At 37.5% G+C, this 18,923-nt stretch overlaps 2 protein-coding genes across 2 annotated transcripts; both read left to right on the plus strand.

The window, feature by feature from the left end:
* Positions 1-5,530: 5,530 nt before the first annotated feature.
* Positions 5,531-16,057, plus strand: LOC119611425. Its single transcript, XM_037966996.1, is given in 7 exon segments — positions 5,531-5,723; positions 5,726-6,799; positions 6,801-7,361; positions 9,403-11,650; positions 13,732-14,563; positions 14,651-14,838; positions 14,906-16,057. Coding segments are annotated over 7 exon segments (6,063 nt in total). The 5' UTR covers positions 5,531-5,564; the 3' UTR covers positions 15,907-16,057.
* Positions 13,568-16,044, plus strand: LOC119611420 (putative uncharacterized protein DDB_G0290521). The gene has a single exon (XM_037966992.1). It carries the CDS (start codon positions 13,707-13,709, stop codon positions 14,565-14,567), a length of 861 nt encoding a protein of 286 aa, XP_037822920.1. The 5' UTR covers positions 13,568-13,706; the 3' UTR covers positions 14,568-16,044.
* Positions 16,058-18,923: the final 2,866 nt, after the last annotated feature.

The following is an 18,923-nucleotide window of genomic DNA, read 5'->3' on the forward strand; positions in this document are numbered from 1 at the left end:
TAGTTCAGTTCTAGTTCAGTTCTAGTTCAGTTCTAGTTCAGTTCTGGTTCAGTTCTAGTTCAGTTCTAGTTCAGTTCTAGTTCAGTTCTAGTTCAGTTCTAGTTCAGTTCTAGTTCAGTTCTAGTTCAGTTCTAGTTCATTCTAGTTCAGTTCTAGTTCAGTTCTAGTTCAGTTCTAGTTCAGTTCTAGTTCAGTTCTAGTTCAGTTCTAGTTCAGTTCTAGTTCAGTTCTAGTTCAGTTCTAGTTCAGTTCTAGTTCAGATCTAGTTCAGTTCTAGTTCAGTTCTAGTTCAGTTCTAGTTCAGTTCTAGTTCAGTTCTAGTTCAGTTCTAGTTCAGTTCTAGTTCAGTTCTAGTTCAGTTCTAGTTCATTCTAGTTCAATTCTAGTTCAGTTCTAGTTCAGTTCTAGTTCAGTTCTAGTTCAGTTCTAGTTCAGTTCTAGTTCAGTTCTAGTTCAGTTCTAGTTCAGTTCTAGTTCAGTTCTAGTTCAGTTCTAGTTCAGTTCTAGTTCAGTTCTAGTTCAGTTCTAGTTCAGTTCTAGTTCAGTTCTAGTTCAGTTCTAGTTCAGTTCTAGTTCAGTTCTAGTTCAGTTCTAGTTCAGTTCTAGTTCAGTTCTAGTTCAGTTCTAGTTCAGTTCTAGTTCAGTTCTAGTTCAGTTCTAGTTCAGTTCTAGTTCAGTTCTAGTTCAGTTCTAGTTCAGTTCTAGTTCAGTTCTAGTTCAGTTCTAGTTCAGTTCTAGTTCAGTTCTAGTTCAGTTCTAGTTCAGTTCTAGTTTCTAGTTCAGTTCTAGTTCAGTTCTAGTTCAGTTCTAGTTCAGTTCTAGTTCAGTTCTAGTTCAGTTCTAGTTCAGTTTAGTTCAGTTCTAGTTCAGTTCTAGTTCAGTTCTAGTTCAGTTCTAGTTCAGTTCTAGTTCAGTTCTAGTTCAGTTCTAGTTCAGTTCTAGTTCAGTTCTAGTTCAGTTCTAGTTCAGTTCTAGTTCAGTTCTAGTTCAGTTCTAGTTCAGTTCTAGTTCAGTTCTAGTTCAGTTCTAGTTCAGTTCTAGTTCAGTTCTAGTTCAGTTCTAGTTCAGTTCTAGTTCAGTTCTAGTTCAGTTCTAGTTCAGTTCTAGTTCAGTTCTAGTTCAGTTCTAGTTCAGTTCTAGTTCAGTTCTAGTTCAGTTCTAGTTCAGTTCTAGTCAGTTCTAGTTCAGTTCTAGTTCAGTAGTTCAGTTCTAGTTCAGTTCTAGTTCAGTTCTAGTTCAGTTCTAGTTCAGTTCTAGTACAGTTCTAGTTCAGTTCTAGTTCAGTTCTAGTTCAGTTCTAGTTCAGTTCTAGTTCAGTTCAGTTCAGTTTAGTTCAGTTCAGTTCAGTTCAGTTCTAGTTCAGTTCAGTTCAGTTCAGTTCTAGTTCAGTTCTAGTTCAGTTCTAGTTCAGTTCAGTTCTAGTTCAGTTCTAGTTCAGTTCTAGTTCAGTTCTAGTTCAGTTCTAGTTCAGTTCTAGTTCAGTTCTAGTTCAGTTCTAGTTCAGTTCTAGTTCAGTTCTAGTTCAGTTCTAGTTCAGTTCTAGTTCAGTTCAGTTCTAGTTCAGTTCTAGTTCAGTTCTAGTTCAGTTCTAGTTCAGTTCTAGTTCAGTTCTAGTTCAGTTCTAGTTCAGTTCTAGTTCAGTTCTAGTTCAGTTCTAGTTCAGTTCTAGTTCAGTTCTAGTTCAGTTCTAGTTCAGTTCTAGTTCAGTTCTAGTTCAGTTCTAGTTCAGTTCTAGTTCAGTTCTAGTTCAGTTCTAGTTCAGTTCTAGTTCAGTTCTAGTTCAGTTCTAGTTCAGTTCTAGTTCAGTTCTAGTTCAGTTCTAGTTCAGTTCAGTTCTAGTTCAGTTCTAGTTCAGATCTAGTTCAGTTCTAGTTCAGTTCTAGTTCAGTTCTAGTTCTAGTCTAGTTAGTTCTAGTTCAGTTCTAGTTCAGTTCTAGTTCAGTTCTAGTTCAGTTCTAGTTCAGTTCTAGTTCAGTTCTAGTTCAGTTCTAGTTCAGTTCTAGTTCAGTTCTAGTTCAGTTCTAGTTCAGTTCTAGTTCTGTTAGTTCTGTTCTAGTTCAGTTCTATTTCATTTATATTTCACTTCTTGTTTAGTTCTGTTCATTTCCAGTTCAGTTCTATTACATTTATATTTCACACAATTTTGTATATTACTTAAACTATTATATTTCTCTTCCAGGAATTATGTGGTACTGAGCTTGCACATATCTAGGATCAAAACCTGCTAAAGATACATCAACTGGTTTCTGTTTGTGTACAAAACAAGGAGATAAACCTAAATTTATTAATGCTTGGAAGGCATATATGATGACAACCTAAAAATATGTGAAACAAGTAAGAATGCATAGTCGGGCATGATCGTCCTACACCAATGTAAAAAATGTGGATTATTTTTAGTAATAAAGCATTTAAGTAGTTTTTTGTCTTAATTCCGAATATTTTACTTTTATTTTCATGATAAAAATGAAACAAATGAAAATTAGAACTCTAATAGGTCAATAAGTTTAATACTGGAAAAGCAAAGAAATCACAAATTCAAAAAAAAAACTTATTTCAATAGAAAGACAGAAGAACTCATATGACTAAGTAAACCTCGAGAATTTTAGGAATCCCCTTTAATTATTTCCTTAAGCATAAATATCTATTCCATTATTAATTTTAACTATCATAGTATTTCTCAAATAGAATTACACTGCTTTTATCTAATCTCCTCTGCTCTCATAATTTGCAACGTTACGCACTCAAGTTGTTTACAACCTTCTTAACACGTGTTAACTTTATAAAGCAAAAAATACTCATAAATTTGTTTTTTTAATTCCTCTCATATTCTAAATTTTGAATGCATAAGCATACAAATGTAGTATGTAGTTACGGAAATACATCGATTATATTTATTTAAATCAAAAATCAATAATATTGTTCAATTAAAAGTAGTATCTGTTGTTCTACGTTTTTCCTTTCCATAGAAGATAAGACAACATTATTAACTCAACTAAAAAAATCTGTTCTCTGAAATCAATACTAGACGCTTGAAAGAAATAAAACAAAATTGTGTTAGTACGAATAATTATCAGCCGGCAAAGAAAAAGAAAACAATGCCAAAAAAAAATTTAATCAATGATAATAATTAGGGAAGTAATGCGACAGGGGTGTTATTTTTCGAGTTGTGTTCTAGTTGTTTTCAAGTTATGTTCTAGTTCTGTTCTAGTTATGTTCTAGTTTCTGTTCTAGTTCTGTTCTAGTTCTGTTCTAGTTCTGTTCTATTCTGTTCTAGTTCTGTTCTAGTTCTGTTCTAGTTCTGTTCTAGTTCTGTTCTAGTTCTGTTCTAGTTCTGTTTCTAGTTCTGTTTTCTAGTTCTGTTCTAGTTCTGTCTTTCTGTTTTCTAGTTCTGTTCTAGTTCTGTTCTAGTTTCTGTTCTAGTTCTGTTCTAGTTCTGTTCTAGTTCTGTTCTAGTTCTGTTCTAGTTCTGTTCTAGTTCTGTTCTAGTTTCTGTTCTAGTTTCGTTCTAGTTCTGTTCTAGTTCTGTTCTAGTTCTGTTCTAGTTCTGTTTCTAGTTCTGTTCTAGTTCGTTCTAGTTCTGTTCTAGTTCTAGTTCTGTTCTAGTTATGTTCTAGTTCTGTTCTAGTTCTGTTCTAGTTTCTGTTCTAGTTTGTTCGAGTCTGTTCTAGTTCTGTTCTAGTTCTGTTCTAGTTCTGTTCTGTTCCTGTTCTAGTTCTGTTCTAGTTCTGTTCTAGTTCTGTTCTAGTTTCTGTTCTAGGTCTGTTCTAGTTCTGTTCTAGTTCTGTTTCTAGTTCTGTTCTAGTTCTGTTCTAGTTCTGTTGCGAGTTCTAGTTCTGTTCTGTCTAGTTCTTTCTAGTTCTGTTCTTTTAAAGTTCTGTTCTAGTTCTGTTCTAGTTCTGTTCTAGTTCTGTTCTAAGTTCGTTCTAGTTCTGTTCTAGTTCTGTTTCTAGTTCTGTTCTAGTTCTGTTCTAGTTCTGTTCTAGTCGTTCTAGTATCTGTTCTAGTTCTGTTCTAGTTCTGTTCTAGTTCTGTTCTAGTTCTGTTCTAGTTCTGTTCTAGTTCTGTTCTAGTTCTGTTCTAGTTCTGTTTCTAGTTCTGTTCGAGTTCTTCTAGTTCTGTTCTAGTTCTGTCTCGTCTAGTTCTAGTTTGTTCTAGTTCTGTTCTAGTTCTAGTTCTGTTCTAGTTCTGTTCTAGTTCTGTTCTAGTTTTTCTAGCTGTTCTAGTTCTGTTCTAGTTCTGTTCTAGTTCTGTTCTAGTTCTGTTCTAGTCTTTCTAGTTCTGTTCTAGTTCTGTTCTAGTTCTGTTCTAGTTCTGTTCTAGTTGTCTAGTTCTGTTCTGTTCTAGTTCTGTTCTAGTTCTGTTCTAGTTCTGTTCTAGTTCTGTTCTAGTTCTGTTCTAGTTTGTTCTAGTTCTGTTCTAGTTCTGTTCTAGTTCTGTTCTAGTTCTGTTCTAGTTCTGTTCTAGTTCTGTTCTAGTTCTGTTCTAGTTCTGTTCTAGTTCTGTTCTAGTTCTGTTCTAGTTCTGTTCTAGTTCTGTTCTAGTTCTGTTCTAGTTCGTTCTAGTTCTGTTCTAGTTCTATTCTAGTTCTGTTCTAGTTCTGTTCTAGTTCTGTTCTAGTTCTGTTCTAGTTCTGTTCTAGTTCTGTTCTAGTTCTGTTCTAGTTCTGTTCTAGTTCTGTTCTAGTTCTGTTCTAGTTCTGTTCTAGTTCTGTTCTAGTTCTGTTCTAGTTCTGTTCTAGTTCTGTTCTAGTTCTGTTCTAGTTCTGTTCTAGTTCTGTTCTAGTTCTGTTCTATTGTGTTCTAGTTCTGTTCTAGTTCTGTCTAGTTCTTTCTAGTTCTGTTCTGTTCTAGTTCTGTTCAGTTCTGTTCTAGTCTGTTCTAGTTCTGTTCTTTTAGTTCTGTTCTAGTTCTGTTCTAGTTCTGTTCTAGTTCTGTTCTAGTTCTGTTCTAGTTCTGTTCTAGTTCTGTTCTAGTTGTTCTAGTTCTGTTTAGTTCTGTTCTAGTTCTGTTCTAGTTCTGTTCTAGTTGTTCTAGTTCTGTTCTAGTTCTGTTCTAGTTCTGTTCTAGTTCTGTTCTAGTTCTGTTCTAGTTCTGTTCTAGTTCTGTTCTAGTTTGTTCTAGTTCTGCTAGTTCTGTTCTAGTTGTTCTGTTCTGTTCTAGTTCTGTGCTAGCTCTACCTCAAATCTCTTGGCAGTACACCCTGTTCATGTAAACAGCCAGACGGACAGACTGTAATTACAAATTTTTAATTGATATTTGACAACATAAACATTATCAAATATTCATCTATTAGTCAATGTTTCAGATAATTCGAAAAAAATATCCGTGTATATAATATAAGACAAAACGATTCAACAGTAGTTGTTGAAATATTACAGAGGAAGCGTTAGTAAGAATAAATAATAAAAACTTTTGAAGATATTTGGAAGAACGGAGGAAATTGTTGAAATGTTCAAAGGTAAATTAAAAAAGAAAAAACTTTTTTAGTAATGATATACCTAACCGATTTCGTGATTTAAATTTTTAGTACAAAGTGCTTTGTGTTTGCTGGGCCTAGGCATCGTAATGGGCCCTACGTTGGCTGTGGATATTTGCGAGTATCAAATGAATGGAGTACGTTTGGCTCATCCAGCGGATTGTAATAAGTTTGTGGTGTGTGAAAATGGCATTAGTGAACGTATAGTTAATTGTCCCTTAGGATTACACTTCAATCGTTTTTAAGGGAGAGTGTGATTTAAGGCAACGGGCTTACTGCGATATTGGAGTATATAAATTTGGCTATTGAGAATCCAGATTGTTCAGCTTGTTGTGCTCAGTTTGGATGTGTTATAAATCCGGAATGTCCAGTTACACCGGCGACTCCTGAAACACCAGCTACTCCGGAACTCCTACACCGGAGTGTCCTGGAACTCCTGCTACACCTGAAACACCAGGTACACCAGAAACCCCTGAAACTCCTGCAACACCGGAAACTCCTGCAACGCCTGAGACACCAGAAACTCCAGCCACGCCTGAAACACCGGAAACTCCTGCAACTCCCGAAACACCAGCCACTCCTGAAACTCCTGCTACTCCCGAAAGCCCAGCCACTCCCGAAACCCCCATCCACTCCCGAAACCCCAGCCACTCCCGAAACTCCTGCAACTCCCGAAACCCCAGCAACTCCTGAAACTCCTGCTACGCCCGAAACCCCAGCCACTCCCGAAACACCTGCCACAGAGAACAATTGTTCTAACAATATAACCGATTGTCTGGACAAACCTGATGGTAATGTTTCATATGTCGACGGCACGTGCAATCAATATATTGTTTGTGTAGGTGGTTGTGCCAATATAATCACCTGTCCTAATAATTTGCAATATAATCTGACAACTCAGAAGTGTGATTATCCCGAAAATGTTGACTGTCCCTGGCAGTCAATACCTCCAGCAACTGGTCCATCTGGTGTAGCATGTGCCCAGCCCGGTAAATGTGCTGGTAAACCAGATGGCACAATGTTTGCTGATTCTAAGGGCAGCGGTTATATTGTGTGTCAGTGTGAGTGTGAGATAGAGAGACCTTGTCCCAATGGTACTAAATTTGATGACCAACTGTTGACTTGTGCTCATGCTGAGGGTGGTGGTAATGGAAGCAATAGTGAAAATGGAAGTGGAAATGGAAACGGCAGTGAAAATGGAAGCGGCAGTGAAAATGGAAGCGGAAGTGGAAATGGAAGCGGCAGTGAAGTGGAAGCGGCAGTGGTAACGGAAGTGGCAGTGGAAATGGCAGTGAAAATGGAAGCGGCAATGAAATGGAAGCGGCAGTGAAAATGGAAGTGGTAGTGGAAATGGAAGCGGCAGTGAAAGTGGAAACGGAAGTGGCAGTGGAAATGAAAACGGAAGCGGTAGTGGTAATGGCAGCGAAAATGGAAGTGGTAGTGGCAATGAAATCCCACAAAATGTTACTTGCTCTAATGATGTACAAATCTGTAAAAATGAAACCGAAGGAGCACTCTTTCCCATCGATGGCGCCTGTAATAAATTCTACAAATGCAACTATGGTTGTGCTGTCGAAATCCTTTGTCCCAATAATCTTGTCTATAATCCCGCCACCGAATACTGTGACTATCCACAAAACTATAAATGTCCATGGCCATATCAACCACCATCTGGTCCCACTGCCGGTCCATCGGGTATTGCTTGTCCCAATGGTGGACGTTGTGTGGGTCAAGCTGAGGGCACTATGTTCCCCTCACTGAACAGTTGCTCTAAGTATGTGATATGTCAATGTGAGTGTGAAGTAGAGATGAATTGTTCGGGCGGTTTGTACTGGGATCAACAATTGTTGACATGTAACTATCCTCAAAATGTTAATTGCAAATTATAAGCAAATAATAGATTACATTTTATTAAAAATCTCAAACTTATTAATTAAAAAAAAAATATGTAAAAAGTAATTACAAATAAAGTAAAAAGAGTACCTTGCAAGATAACTTATATTTTAGCTTTGAGATCGAGTTCATTTCCTTTTCAATCATGTTGTTCAGTTTTAGTTGATTTCTAGTTCTGTTTTAGTTATGTTCTAATTCTATTCCAGTTCTGTTCTAGTTCGGTTCTAGTTCTGTTCTAGTTCTCTTCTAGTTCTGTTCTAGTTCTGTTCTAGTTCTGTTCTAGTTCTGTTCTAGTTCTTGGTTCTAGTTCTGTTCTGTTTGTTCTAGTCTGTTCTGGGTCTGTCTAGTTCTGTTCTAGTTCTGTTCTAGTTCTGTTCTAGTTCTGTTCTAGTTCGGTTCTAGTTCTGTTTCTAGTTCTGTTCTAGTTCTGTTCTAGTCTGTTCTAGTTCTGTTCTAGTTCTAGTTCTAGTTCTAGTTCTGTTCTAGTTCTGTTCTAGTTCTGTTCTAGTTCTTTCTAGTTCTGTTCTAGTTCTGTTCTAGTTCTGTTCTAGTTCTGTTCTAGTTCTGTTCTAGTTCTGTTCTAGTTCTGTTCTAGGTTCCTGTTCTAGTTCTGTTCTAGTTCTGTTCTAGTTCTGTTCTAGTTCTGTTCTAGTTCTGTTCTAGTTCTGTTCTAGTTCTGTTCTAGTTCTGTTCTAGTTCTGTTCTAGTTCTGTTCTAGTTCTGTTCTAGTTCTGTTCTAGTTCTGTTCTAGTTCTGTTCTAGTTCTGTTCTAGTTCTGTTCTAGTTCTGTTCTAGTTCTGTTACTAGTTCTGTTCTAGTTCTGTTCTAGTTCTGTTCTAGTTCTGTTCTAGTTCTGTTCTAGTTCTGTTCTAGTTCTGTTTCTAGTTCTGTTCTAGTTCTGTTCTAGTTCTGTTCTAGTTCTGTTCTAGTTCTGTTCTAGTTCTGTTCTAGTTCTGTTCTAGTTCTGTTCTAGTTCTGTTCTAGTTCTGTTCTAGTTCTGTTCTAGTTCTGTTCTAGTTCTGTTCTAGTTCTGTTCTAGTTCTGTTCTAGTTCTGTTCTAGTTCTGTTCTAGTTCTGTTCTAGTTCTGTTCTAGTTCTGTTCTAGTTCTGTTCTAGTTCTGTTCTAGTTCTGTTCTAGTTCTGTTCTAGTTCTGTTCTAGTTCTGTTCTAGTTCTGTTCTAGTTCTGTTCTAGTTCTGTTCTAGTTCTGTTCTAGTTCTGTTCTAGTTCTGTTCTAGTTCGTTCTAGTTCTGTCTAGTTCTGTTCTAGTTCTGTTCTAGTTCTAGTTCTGTTCTAGTTCTAGTTCTGTTCTAGTTCTGTTCTAGTTCTGTTCTAGTTCTGTCTAGTTCTGTTCTAGTTCTGTTCTAGTTCTGTTCTAGTTCTGTTCTAGTTCTGTTCTAGTTCTGTTCTAGTTCTGTTCTAGTTCTGTTCTAGTTCTGTTCTAGTTCTGTTCTAGTTCTGTTCTAGTTCTGTTCTAGTTCTGTTCTAGTTCTGTTCTAGTTCTGTTCTAGTTCTGTTCTAGTTCTGTTCTAGTTCTGTTCTAGTTCTGTTCTAGTTCTGTTCTAGTTCTGTTCTAGTTCTGTTCTAGTTCTGTTCTAGTTCTGTTCTAGTTCTGTTCTAGTTCTGTTCTAGTTCTGTTCTAGTTCTGTTCTAGTTCTGTTCTAGTTCTATTCTAGTTCATTTCTAATAATATTCATTGTTAAACATTTCATGCCCCCCAAAATCAACAGTATTTATTGAATCGCCCTCTATTTCAATATCGGATTCGTTATTGAAATTATAATCTCTTAAACTAATCACTTTTATAGAGATATGTTACTTCCAGAAATATTTCAATACACATGTATAAAACCTTGCATAGACGTGCCAAAATAAGTTATTCGCATTGAAAGTTTAAACGGTCAACATGTTGAAAAGTGAGTTCAAAATTAAGTATAATTTACAAAATTTATTGAAAAATATATTTTTCTAGCTGGCAGTGTTATTCTGCTATCTGTTAGCCTAAGCTTAGTCTTAGCTAACGGTCTGGAATTAGCTTCTCCTCAGCACACTGGTCCATCGGGTGTTGCGTGTGCTCAATCCGGCAAGTGTGCCGGGCAATCGGATGGTGTTATGTTTGCTAGTACTAAGACTAATGGATTTGTTGTATGCCAATGTGAATGTGAAATCGAAAGACCCTGTCCCCGTTGGTACTAAGTTTGATGGAAAACAGCAAACTTGTGTTCATGTGAATGAGAGTGGTACTGGCGGTACTACTGGTCCTTCAGGTGTTACTTGTGCTCAGCGCGGAAAGTGTGCAGGTAAACCGGATGGCACTATGTTTGCTAGTTCAAAGGGCAATGGCTATACTGTGTGTCAGTGCGAGTGTGAAATTGATATGCCCTGTCCCGTTGGTACTAAGTTTGATGAAAAACTGCAAACTTGCGCACATGAGGGTGGCAATGAAAATGGAGGAAACGGTGGTCAGGTGTCTTGCCCTTCTAGTGTAACCTGTACCAAACCTGGCAAGTGTGCCGGTCAAGCTGATGGCACTATTTTTGCTGATCCCAAAAGTAATGGTTATATAGTTTGTGAGTGTGAGTGTGAGACTAAAAAATCTTGTCCTGCCGGTTCTAAGTTTGATGAACAATTACTGATTTGTGTCCATGAGGATGTATCTTGTCCTTCTGGTGTAACCTGTACCAAACCTGGCAAGTGTGCCGGTCAAGCTGATGGCACTATTTTTGCTGATCCCAAAAGCAATGGTTATATAGTTTGTGAATGTGAGTGTGAGACCAAAAAATCATGTCCTGCTGGTTCTAAGTTTGATGAACAATTACTGATTTGTGTCCATGAGGATGTATCTTGTCCTTCTGGTGTAACCTGTACCAAACCTGGAAAGTGTGCCGGTCAAGCTGATGGCACTATTTTTGCTGATCCCAAGAGCAATGGTTATATCGTATGTGAATGTGAGTGTGAGATTAAAAAAACCTGTCCTGCCGGTTCTAAGTTTGATGAAGAACAGCAATCTTGTGTACAAGTGAATGAGAGTGGTACTGGTGGTACTACTGGTCCTTCGGGGGTTACTTGTGTGCAGAGCGGAAAGTGTGCAGGTAAACCGGATGGCACTATGTTTGCTAGTTCAAAGGGCGATGGCTATACTGTGTGTCAGTGCGAGTGTGAAATTGATATGCCCTGTCCCGTTGGTACTAAGTTTGATGAAAAACTGCAAACTTGCGCACATGAGGGTGGCAATGAAAATGGAGGAAACGGTGGTCAGGTGTCTTGCCCTTCTGGTGTAACCTGTACCAAACCTGGCAAGTGTGCCGGTCAAGCTGATGGCACTATTTTTGCTGATCCCAAAAGTAATGGTTATATAGTTTGTGAATGTGAGTGTGAGACTAAAAAATCTTGTCCTGCCGGTTCTAAGTTTGATGAACAATTACTGATTTGTGTCCATGAGGATGTATCTTGTCCTTCTGGTGTAACCTGTACCAAACCTGGCAAGTGTGCCGGTCAAGCTGATGGCACTATTTTTGCTGATCCCAAAAGTAATGGTTATATAGTTTGTGAATGTGAGTGTGAGACTAAAAAATCTTGTCCTGCCGGTTCTAAGTTTGATGAACAATTACTGATTTGTGTCCATGAGGATGTATCTTGTCCTTCTGGTGTAACCTGTACCAAACCTGGCAAGTGTGCCGGTCAAGCTGATGGCACAATTTTTGCCGATCCCAAAAGCAATGGTTATATCGTTTGCGAATGTGAGTGTGAGACTAAAAAAACTTGTCCTGCCGGTTCTCAGTTCGATAACCAATTACTGATTTGTGTGCCTGTGAACGAGGGTGGTGAAGGTAGTGGTAATGGCAATGGAAATAACTCCAACGTTATTTGTAACAATGATGTTAAAATCTGCAACGAACAACCTGAGGGCACTCTATTCCCCGTTGATGGCGAATGCAATAAATTTTACAAATGCAACTATGGTTGTGCCGTCGAAATTCTTTGCCCCAATAATCTTGTCTACAATCCTATCAAAGAATACTGCGACTATCCCCAAAACTATAAATGTCCTTGGCCATATCAACCACCTTCTGGTCCCACTGCCGGTCCATCGGGCATTGCCTGTCCCAGTGGAGGACGTTGTGTTGGGCAAGCTGAGGGCACTATGTTCCCCTCACTTAACAGTTGCTCTAAGTATGTTATATGTCAATGTGAGTGTGAGGTTGAGATGAATTGTTCGAAGGGTTTGTACTGGGATCAACAGTCGTTGACCTGTAACTACCCTCATAATGTAAATTGCAAATTATAAGCTAATAATAAATTCTATTTTTGTTAAAAACTCATAGTTATTAATTTGAAAAATTATTACGAATAGTTCAGTTCTAGTTCAGTTCTAGTTCAGTTCTAGTTCAGTTCTAGTTCAGTTAGTTCAGTTCTAGTTCAGTTCTAGTTCAGTTCTAGCTCAGTTCAAGTTCAGTTCTAGTTCAGTTCTAGTTCAGTTCTAGTTCAGTTCTAGTTCAGTTCTAGTTCAGTTCTAGTTCAGTTCTAGTTCAGTTCTAGTTCAGTTCTAGTTCAGTTCTAGTTCTAGTTCAGTTCTAGTTCAGTTCTAGTTCAGTTCTAGTTCAGTTCTAGTTCAGTTCTAGTTCAGTTTAGTTCAGTTTTCAGTTCAGTTCTAGTTCAGTTCTAGTTCAGTTCTAGTTCAGTTCTAGTTCAGTTCTAGTTCAGTTCTAGTTCAGTTCTAGTTCAGTTCTAGTTCAGTTCTAGTTCAGTTCTAGTTCAGTTCTAGTTCAGTTCTAGTTCAGTTCTAGTTCAGTTCTAGTTCAGTTCTAGTTCAGTTCTAGTTCAGTTCTAGTTCAGTTCAGTTCATTCTAGTTCAGTTCTAGTTCAGTTCTAGTTCAAGTTCTAGTTCAGTTCTAGTTCAGTTCTAGTTCAGTTATAGTTCAGTTTCTAGTTCAGTTCTAGTTTCAGTTCTTAGTTCAGTTCTAGTTCAGTTCTAGTTCAGTTCTAGTTCAGTTCTAGTTCAGTTCTAGTTCAGTTCTAGTTCAGTTCTAGTTCAGTTCTAGTTCAGTTCTAGTTCAGTTCTAGTTCAGTTCTAGTTCAGTTCTAGTTCAGTTCTAGTTCAGTTCTAGTTCAGTTCTAGTTCTAGTTCAGTTCTAGTTCAGTTCTAGTCAGTTCTAGTTCAGTTCTAGTTCAGTTCTAGTTCATGTTCTAGTTCAGTTCTAGTTCAGTTCTAGTAGTTCAGTTCTAGTTCAGTTCTAGTTCAGTTCTGGTTCAGTTCTAGTTCAGTTCTAGTTCAGTTCTAGTCAGTTCTAGTCAGTTCTAGTTCAGTTCTAGTTTCTAGTTCGTTCTAGTTCAGTTCTAGTTCAGTTCTAGTTCAGTTCTAGTTCAGTTCTAGTTCAGTTCTAGTTCAGTTCTAGTTCAGTTCTAGTTCAGTTCTAGTTCAGTTCTAGTTCAGTTCTAGTTCAGTAGTCTAGTTCAGTTCTAGTTCAGTTCTAGTTCAGTTCTAGTTCAGTTCTAGTTCAGTTCTAGTTCAGTTCTAGTTCAGTTCTAGTTCAGTTCTAGTCAGTTCTAGTTCAGTTCTAGTTCAGTTCTAGTTCAGTTCTAGTTCAGTTCTAGTTCAGTTCTAGTTCAGTTCTAGTTCAGTTCTAGTTCAGTTCTAGTTCAGTTCTAGTTCAGTTTCTAGTTCAGTTCTAGTTCAGTTCTAGTTTCAGTTCTAGTTCAGTTCAGTTCTAGTTCAGTTCTAGTTCAGTTCTAGTTCAGTTCTAGTTCAGTTTTAGTTCAGTTCTAGTTCAGTTCTATTCGGTTCTAGTTCTGCTCTAGTTCTATTCTAGGTCTGTTCTAGTTCTGTACTATTTATGTTCAGGTTGTGTTCTAGTTCTGTTCCAGTTCTTAACAAAATTGTTAAAAAATCTGCACTTATCACTTGTGTTTGCTACATTTTAGTTGCGAACTGTTATCATTTTGATAAAAAATAAAATATATAAGATCAATTATTTGATAACTTTTGGTGAAGTTGTTTTGTTTTATTTTTAGTAAAAATTCTATATATTTTTCCATATAGAATATAAAAAATAAACAAAAAGCAATTAAACAGCACTTGCTTTTACTTACACATATTTTGAATTAGGCTACAAGTGATTTTTTTCTCGTTTATCAGTGAAGCCTGCAGCATCTCTTTGGCCAATAATATAAAAAGCCAGGCAATATACATTTGCAATTCATACCTATCAATTAGCTAGTTTCGCAAAAGGCAAGTTTCTTTCTTGTCTTTTTTTAAAATTTAAAAAGAAGAGCATTATTATTTTGCTGAAAAAAAGAAAATTTCGAAAAGTCGCCTAGTTTAAAAATATAAAAGAAAATATGAAATTATCATTAATTTCATTAGCTTTTGCTGTGCTAGCATTGGTGGATTACACTTCGGCTAGCGTTTGCAGTGCGGATAATGTTGGACAACGTATTGCGTTGCCAACAAGTTGTTCGAAATTTCTCGTTTGTTCTCGTAATCGTCGCGTTATTGTAAGAGAATGTCCCAAAGGTTTACACTTCAATCGCGAATTGGAAATGTGTGATTTACCTTCGAGATCGAATTGCAGATATGCGGAAGTGTTTGCTGCTACAACTCAATGTGAATCGTGTGATTGTGATGCTTGTTGCAATGTTACAACACCAAAACCCAATACAACGACTCCCAAACCAAATGAGCCAGAAGTAAGCACACCCTGCGAAACGCCAGCAGCACCAACAACAACCCCAAAACCTACTACTACTCCGAAACCAACTACAACACCAAAGCCAACTACGACTCCAAAACCAACAACAACACCAAAGCCCACCACAACTCCAAAACCCACTACAACTCCCTGTGAAAGTACACCAGAACCAACTACAACTCCAAAACCAACAACAACTCCCAAACCAACTACAACTCCAAAAAAACAACAACTCCCAAACCAACAACAACTCCAAAACCCACTACAACTCCCTGTGAGAGTACACCAGAACCAACTACAACTCCCAAGCCAACTACAACCCCCAACCAACCACAACACCAAAGCCCCACTACAACTGCCCTGTGAGAGTACACCAGACCCAACTACAACTCCCCAAACCAACTACAACTCCCAAACCAACTACAACTGCCCCAACCAACCACTGACTCCCAAAACCAACCACAACTCCCAAACCAACCACAACACCAAAGCCCACTACAACTCCCTGTGAGTACACCAGAACCAACTACAACTCCCAAACCCACTCCCAACTCCACAAACCAACTACAACTACCTACAACAACTCCCTGTGAGAGTACACCTGAACCAAACTACAACTCCAAAACCAACCACAACTCCAAAACCAACTACAACTCCCAAGCCAACCACAACACCAAAGCCCACTACAACTCCAAAACCTACAACAACTCCCTGTGAGAGTACACCTGAACCAACTACAACTCCAAAACCAACCACAACTCCAAAACCAACTACAACTCCAAGCCAACCACAACACCAAAGCCCACTACAACTCCAAAACCTACAACAACTCCCTGTGAGAGTACACCTGAACCAACTACAACTCCAAAACCAACCACAACTCCAAAACCAACTACAACTCCCAAGCCAACCACACACCAAAGCCCACTACAACTCCCTGTGAGAGTACACCAGAACCAACTACTACTCCCAAACCAACTACAACTCCAAAACCAACTACAACACCAAAGCCCACCACAACTCCAAAACCCACTACAACTCCAAAACCCACTACAACTCCAAAACCAACTACAACACCAAAACTAACCACAACTCCCTGTGAAAGTACACCAGAACCAACTACTACTCCCAAACCAACTACAACTCCAAAACCAACCACTACTCCCTGTGAACAAACACCCACTCCAACACCAACTCCTACACCCACTCCAACAACTCCCTGTGGACAAACACCCACTCCAACTCCTACACCCACTCCTACTCCAACACCCACTCCTACTCCTACACCCACTCCAACACCCACACCAACACCCACACCAACACCCACTCCAACACCCACTCCAACACCCACTCCAACACCCACTCCTACACCAACTCCTACACCCACTCCAACCCCCGGTAAGGTTACCCCAACTATACCCGGACCAACTACACCCACCGAGTGTGAAGGTGTCTGCTGCGGCAAACCAAATGGCTCCAAGCTTCCTGGCGATACCTGCCAACAGTTCATCGTTTGCCAAAACAATCAACAGGTGATTTTCGAATGTCCCAATAATCTACACTACAACTCAGCTACCGGCTCATGTGATTTCCCCGAAAATGCCAAATGCGATAAACCCTATACACCACCAAGTGGCCCCAGTGCCGGTCCTTCCGGTACCCATTGTGCCAATGGCGGTCGTTGTGTTGGAAAACCCGACGGCACCTATTTCACCGATGCCAAAAATAAGTGCAGTGCCAATTATGTGATCTGTCAGTGTGAATGTGAAGTTGAACGTTCGTGCAGCAGTCCTTTGATGTTCAACGGCAACTTGGGCGTTTGTGATTGGCCCACAGCTTTCGGTTGTTAAACGACAAAACGATTAAAGCGATTTAAATGAATGATGTTAAAGTATATCTAATTATTGCTCTTGTATCTGAAACTCTGTATGAATTTAAAAAAAATTACTAATAATAATAATAATAAATAAATTGAATGTTAATTTAAAGTTTATAAAAGAATTTGAAAAAATCTTTCATTCCGTTTCTGAAACAATTTTTCAACTTTGTAAAGGTTTTATCATTGTGAGAAAATTGAGGTAGTAAAATATTGTACCGTTTAATAGTTGGTCCCTTTAGAGGGTTAAATATATTATAGTAGTCCACCTATTGCCTACCTTAGGGCGCTTGCATTTAAAATAAATTTTGATAACATAAACATTTTACCCAAAGTATAACATTTTACCCATAAATATAGTATTTTTCTGAGTCATGCCCAAACTTATGAAATATTGGCTAAAATTTCCTAATGCCCCGGCGTCTTCGCTAATTGTCAACTAATACATCAGATTTTTTTTAGTTTTTTTTTTTAACAATCAATCATTTAACTTAAACACAATTGTTTATAAATATTCCAAATACTACTATGATTTCAAATTGATTGAATAAAAAAATTTGATTTTTGAAATTTTACCGCCAATTGGGTCTAAAGTTTTGTCTAACAAACCACCCACGAGCTTTAGCTTTAAATTTTTTTAAATTAAAGTAATAAATAATGACAAGCATTATTAATTTTTTTATAACTAATAGTCTGTAAATTAATTTAAAAAACTGTTTAAGTTTTGTATGAAAATTGGAGCACCTTTTCCAGCTAATTTTGTTATCTTAGATAAGCATTAAGAAGTTTCTATTGTTGGCTAAATTTAAATATGATTAATACCTCTGAACTAGTTTATTGCTAATTAAGTTCTAATTCATTTAAGTTTTCTTCTGAATTAGTTCTGGTTCTGAGCTAGTTTTAATATATTCAGTTCTCACGTTTATTTTCCAGGTTCGTTTTTAGTTCTGTTCTAGTTCACTAGTTCTATTTCTGTTCTAGTTCTGTTCTAGTTCTATTTCTAGTTCGTAGTTCTGTTTCTAGTTCTGTTCTAGTTACTGTTCTAGTTCTAGTTCTGTTCTAGTTCTGTTCTAGTTCTGTTCTGTTCTGTTCTAGTTCTGTTCTAGTTCTGTTCTAGTTTCTGTTCTAGTTCTGTTCTAGTTCTGTTCTAGTTCTGTTCTAGTTCTGTTCTAGTTCTGTTCTAGTTCTGTTCTAGTTCTGTTCTAGTTCTGTCTAGTTCTGTTCTAGTTCTGTTCTAGTTCTGTTCTAGTTCTGTTCTAGTTCTGTTCTAGTTCTGTTCTAGTTCTGTTCTAGTTCTGTTCTAGTTCTGGTCTAGTTCTGTTCTAGTTCTGTTCTAGTTCTGTTCTAGTTCTGTTCTAGTTCTGTCTAGTTCTGTTTTAGTTCTGTTTTAGTTCTGTTCTAGTTCTGTTTTAGTTCTGTTCTAGTTCTGTTCTAGTTCTGTTCTAGTTCTGTTCTAGTTCTTTTCTAGTTCTGTTCTAGTTCTGTTCTAGTTCTGTTCTAGTTCTGTTCTAATTCTGTTCTAGTTCTATTCTAGTTCTACTCTAGTTCTGTTCTAGTTCTGTTCTAGTTCAGTTCTAGTTCAGTTCTAGTTCAGTTCTAATTCTGTTCTAGTTCTGTTCAAGTTCTGTTCTAGTTCTATTCTAATTCTGTTCTAGTCTGTTCTAGTTCTGTTCTAGTTCTGTTCTAGTTCTGTTCTAGTTCTGTTCTAGTTCTGTTCTAGTTCTGTTTAGTTCCTGTTTTAGTTCTTTATTCTGTTTAGTTCTGTTCTAGTTCTGTTCTAGTTCTGTTCTAGTTCTGTTCTAGTTCTGTTCTAGTTCTGTTCTAGTTCTGTTCTAGTTCTGTTCTAGTTCTGTTCAAGTTCTGTTCTAGTTCTATTCTAGTTTTGTTCAAGTTCTGTTCTAGTTCTGTTCTAATTCTGTTCAAGTTCTGTTCTAGTTCTGTTCTAGTTCTGTTCTAGTTCTGTTCTAGTTCTGTTCTAGTTCTGTTCTAGTTCTGTTCTAGTTCTGTTCTAGTTCTGTTCTAGTTCTGTTCTAGTTCTGTTCTAGTTCTGTTCTAGTTCTGTTCTAGTTCTGTTCTAGTTCGAGTCTGTTCTAGTTCTAGTTCTGTTCTAGTTCTGTTCTAGTTCTGTTCTAGTTCTGTTCTAGTTCTGTTCTAGTTCTGTTCTAGTTCTGTTCTAGTTCTGTTCTAGTTCTAGTTCTGTTCTAGTTCTGTTCTAGTTCTGTTCTAGTTCTGTTCTAGTTCTGTTCTAGTTCTAGTTCTGTTCTAGTTCTGTTCTAGTTCTGTTCTAGTTCTGTTCTAGTTCTGTTCTAGTTCTGTTCTAGTTCTGTTCTAATTCTGTTCTAGTTCTGTTCTAGTTCTGTTCTAGTTCTGTTCTAGTTCTGTTCTAGTTCTGTTCTAGTTCTGTTCTAGTTCTGTTCTAGTTCTGTTCTAGTTCTGTTCTAGTTCTGTTCTAGTTCTGTTCTAGTTCTGTTTCTAGTTCTGTTCTAGTTCTGTTCTAGTTCTGTTCTAGTTCTGTTCTAGTTCTGTTCTAGTTCTGTTCTAGTTCTGTTCTAGTTCTGTTCTAGTTCTGTTCTAGTTCTGTTCTAGTTCTGTTCTAGTTCTGTTCTAGTTCTGTTCTAGTTCTGTTCTAGTTCTGTTCTAGTTCTGTTCTAGTTCTGTTCTAGTTCTGTTCTAGTTCTGTTCTAGTTCTGTTCTAGTTCTGTTCTAGTTCTGTTCTAGTTCTGTTCTAGTTCTGTTCTAGTTCTGTTCTAGTTCTGTTCTGTTCTAGTTCTGTTCTAGTTCTGTTCTAGTTCTGTTCTAGTTCTGTTCTAGTTCTGTTCTAGTTCTGTTCTAGTTCTGTTCTAGTTCTGTTCTAGTTCTGTTCTAGTTCTGTTCTAGTTCTGTTCTAGTTCTGTTCTAGTTCTGTTCTAGTTCTGTTCTAGTTCTGTTCTAGTTCTGTTCTAGTTCTGTTCTAGTTCTGTTCTAGTTCTGTTCTAGTTCTGTTCTAGTTCT

The sequence above is a fragment of the Lucilia sericata genome, unplaced genomic scaffold (genome assembly GCF_015586225.1).
Source record: "Lucilia sericata isolate MDLA Ls3-8-SP2 unplaced genomic scaffold, ASM1558622v1 Contig001444F_arrow, whole genome shotgun sequence".
Taxonomy (NCBI): Eukaryota; Metazoa; Arthropoda; class Insecta; order Diptera; family Calliphoridae; genus Lucilia; species Lucilia sericata.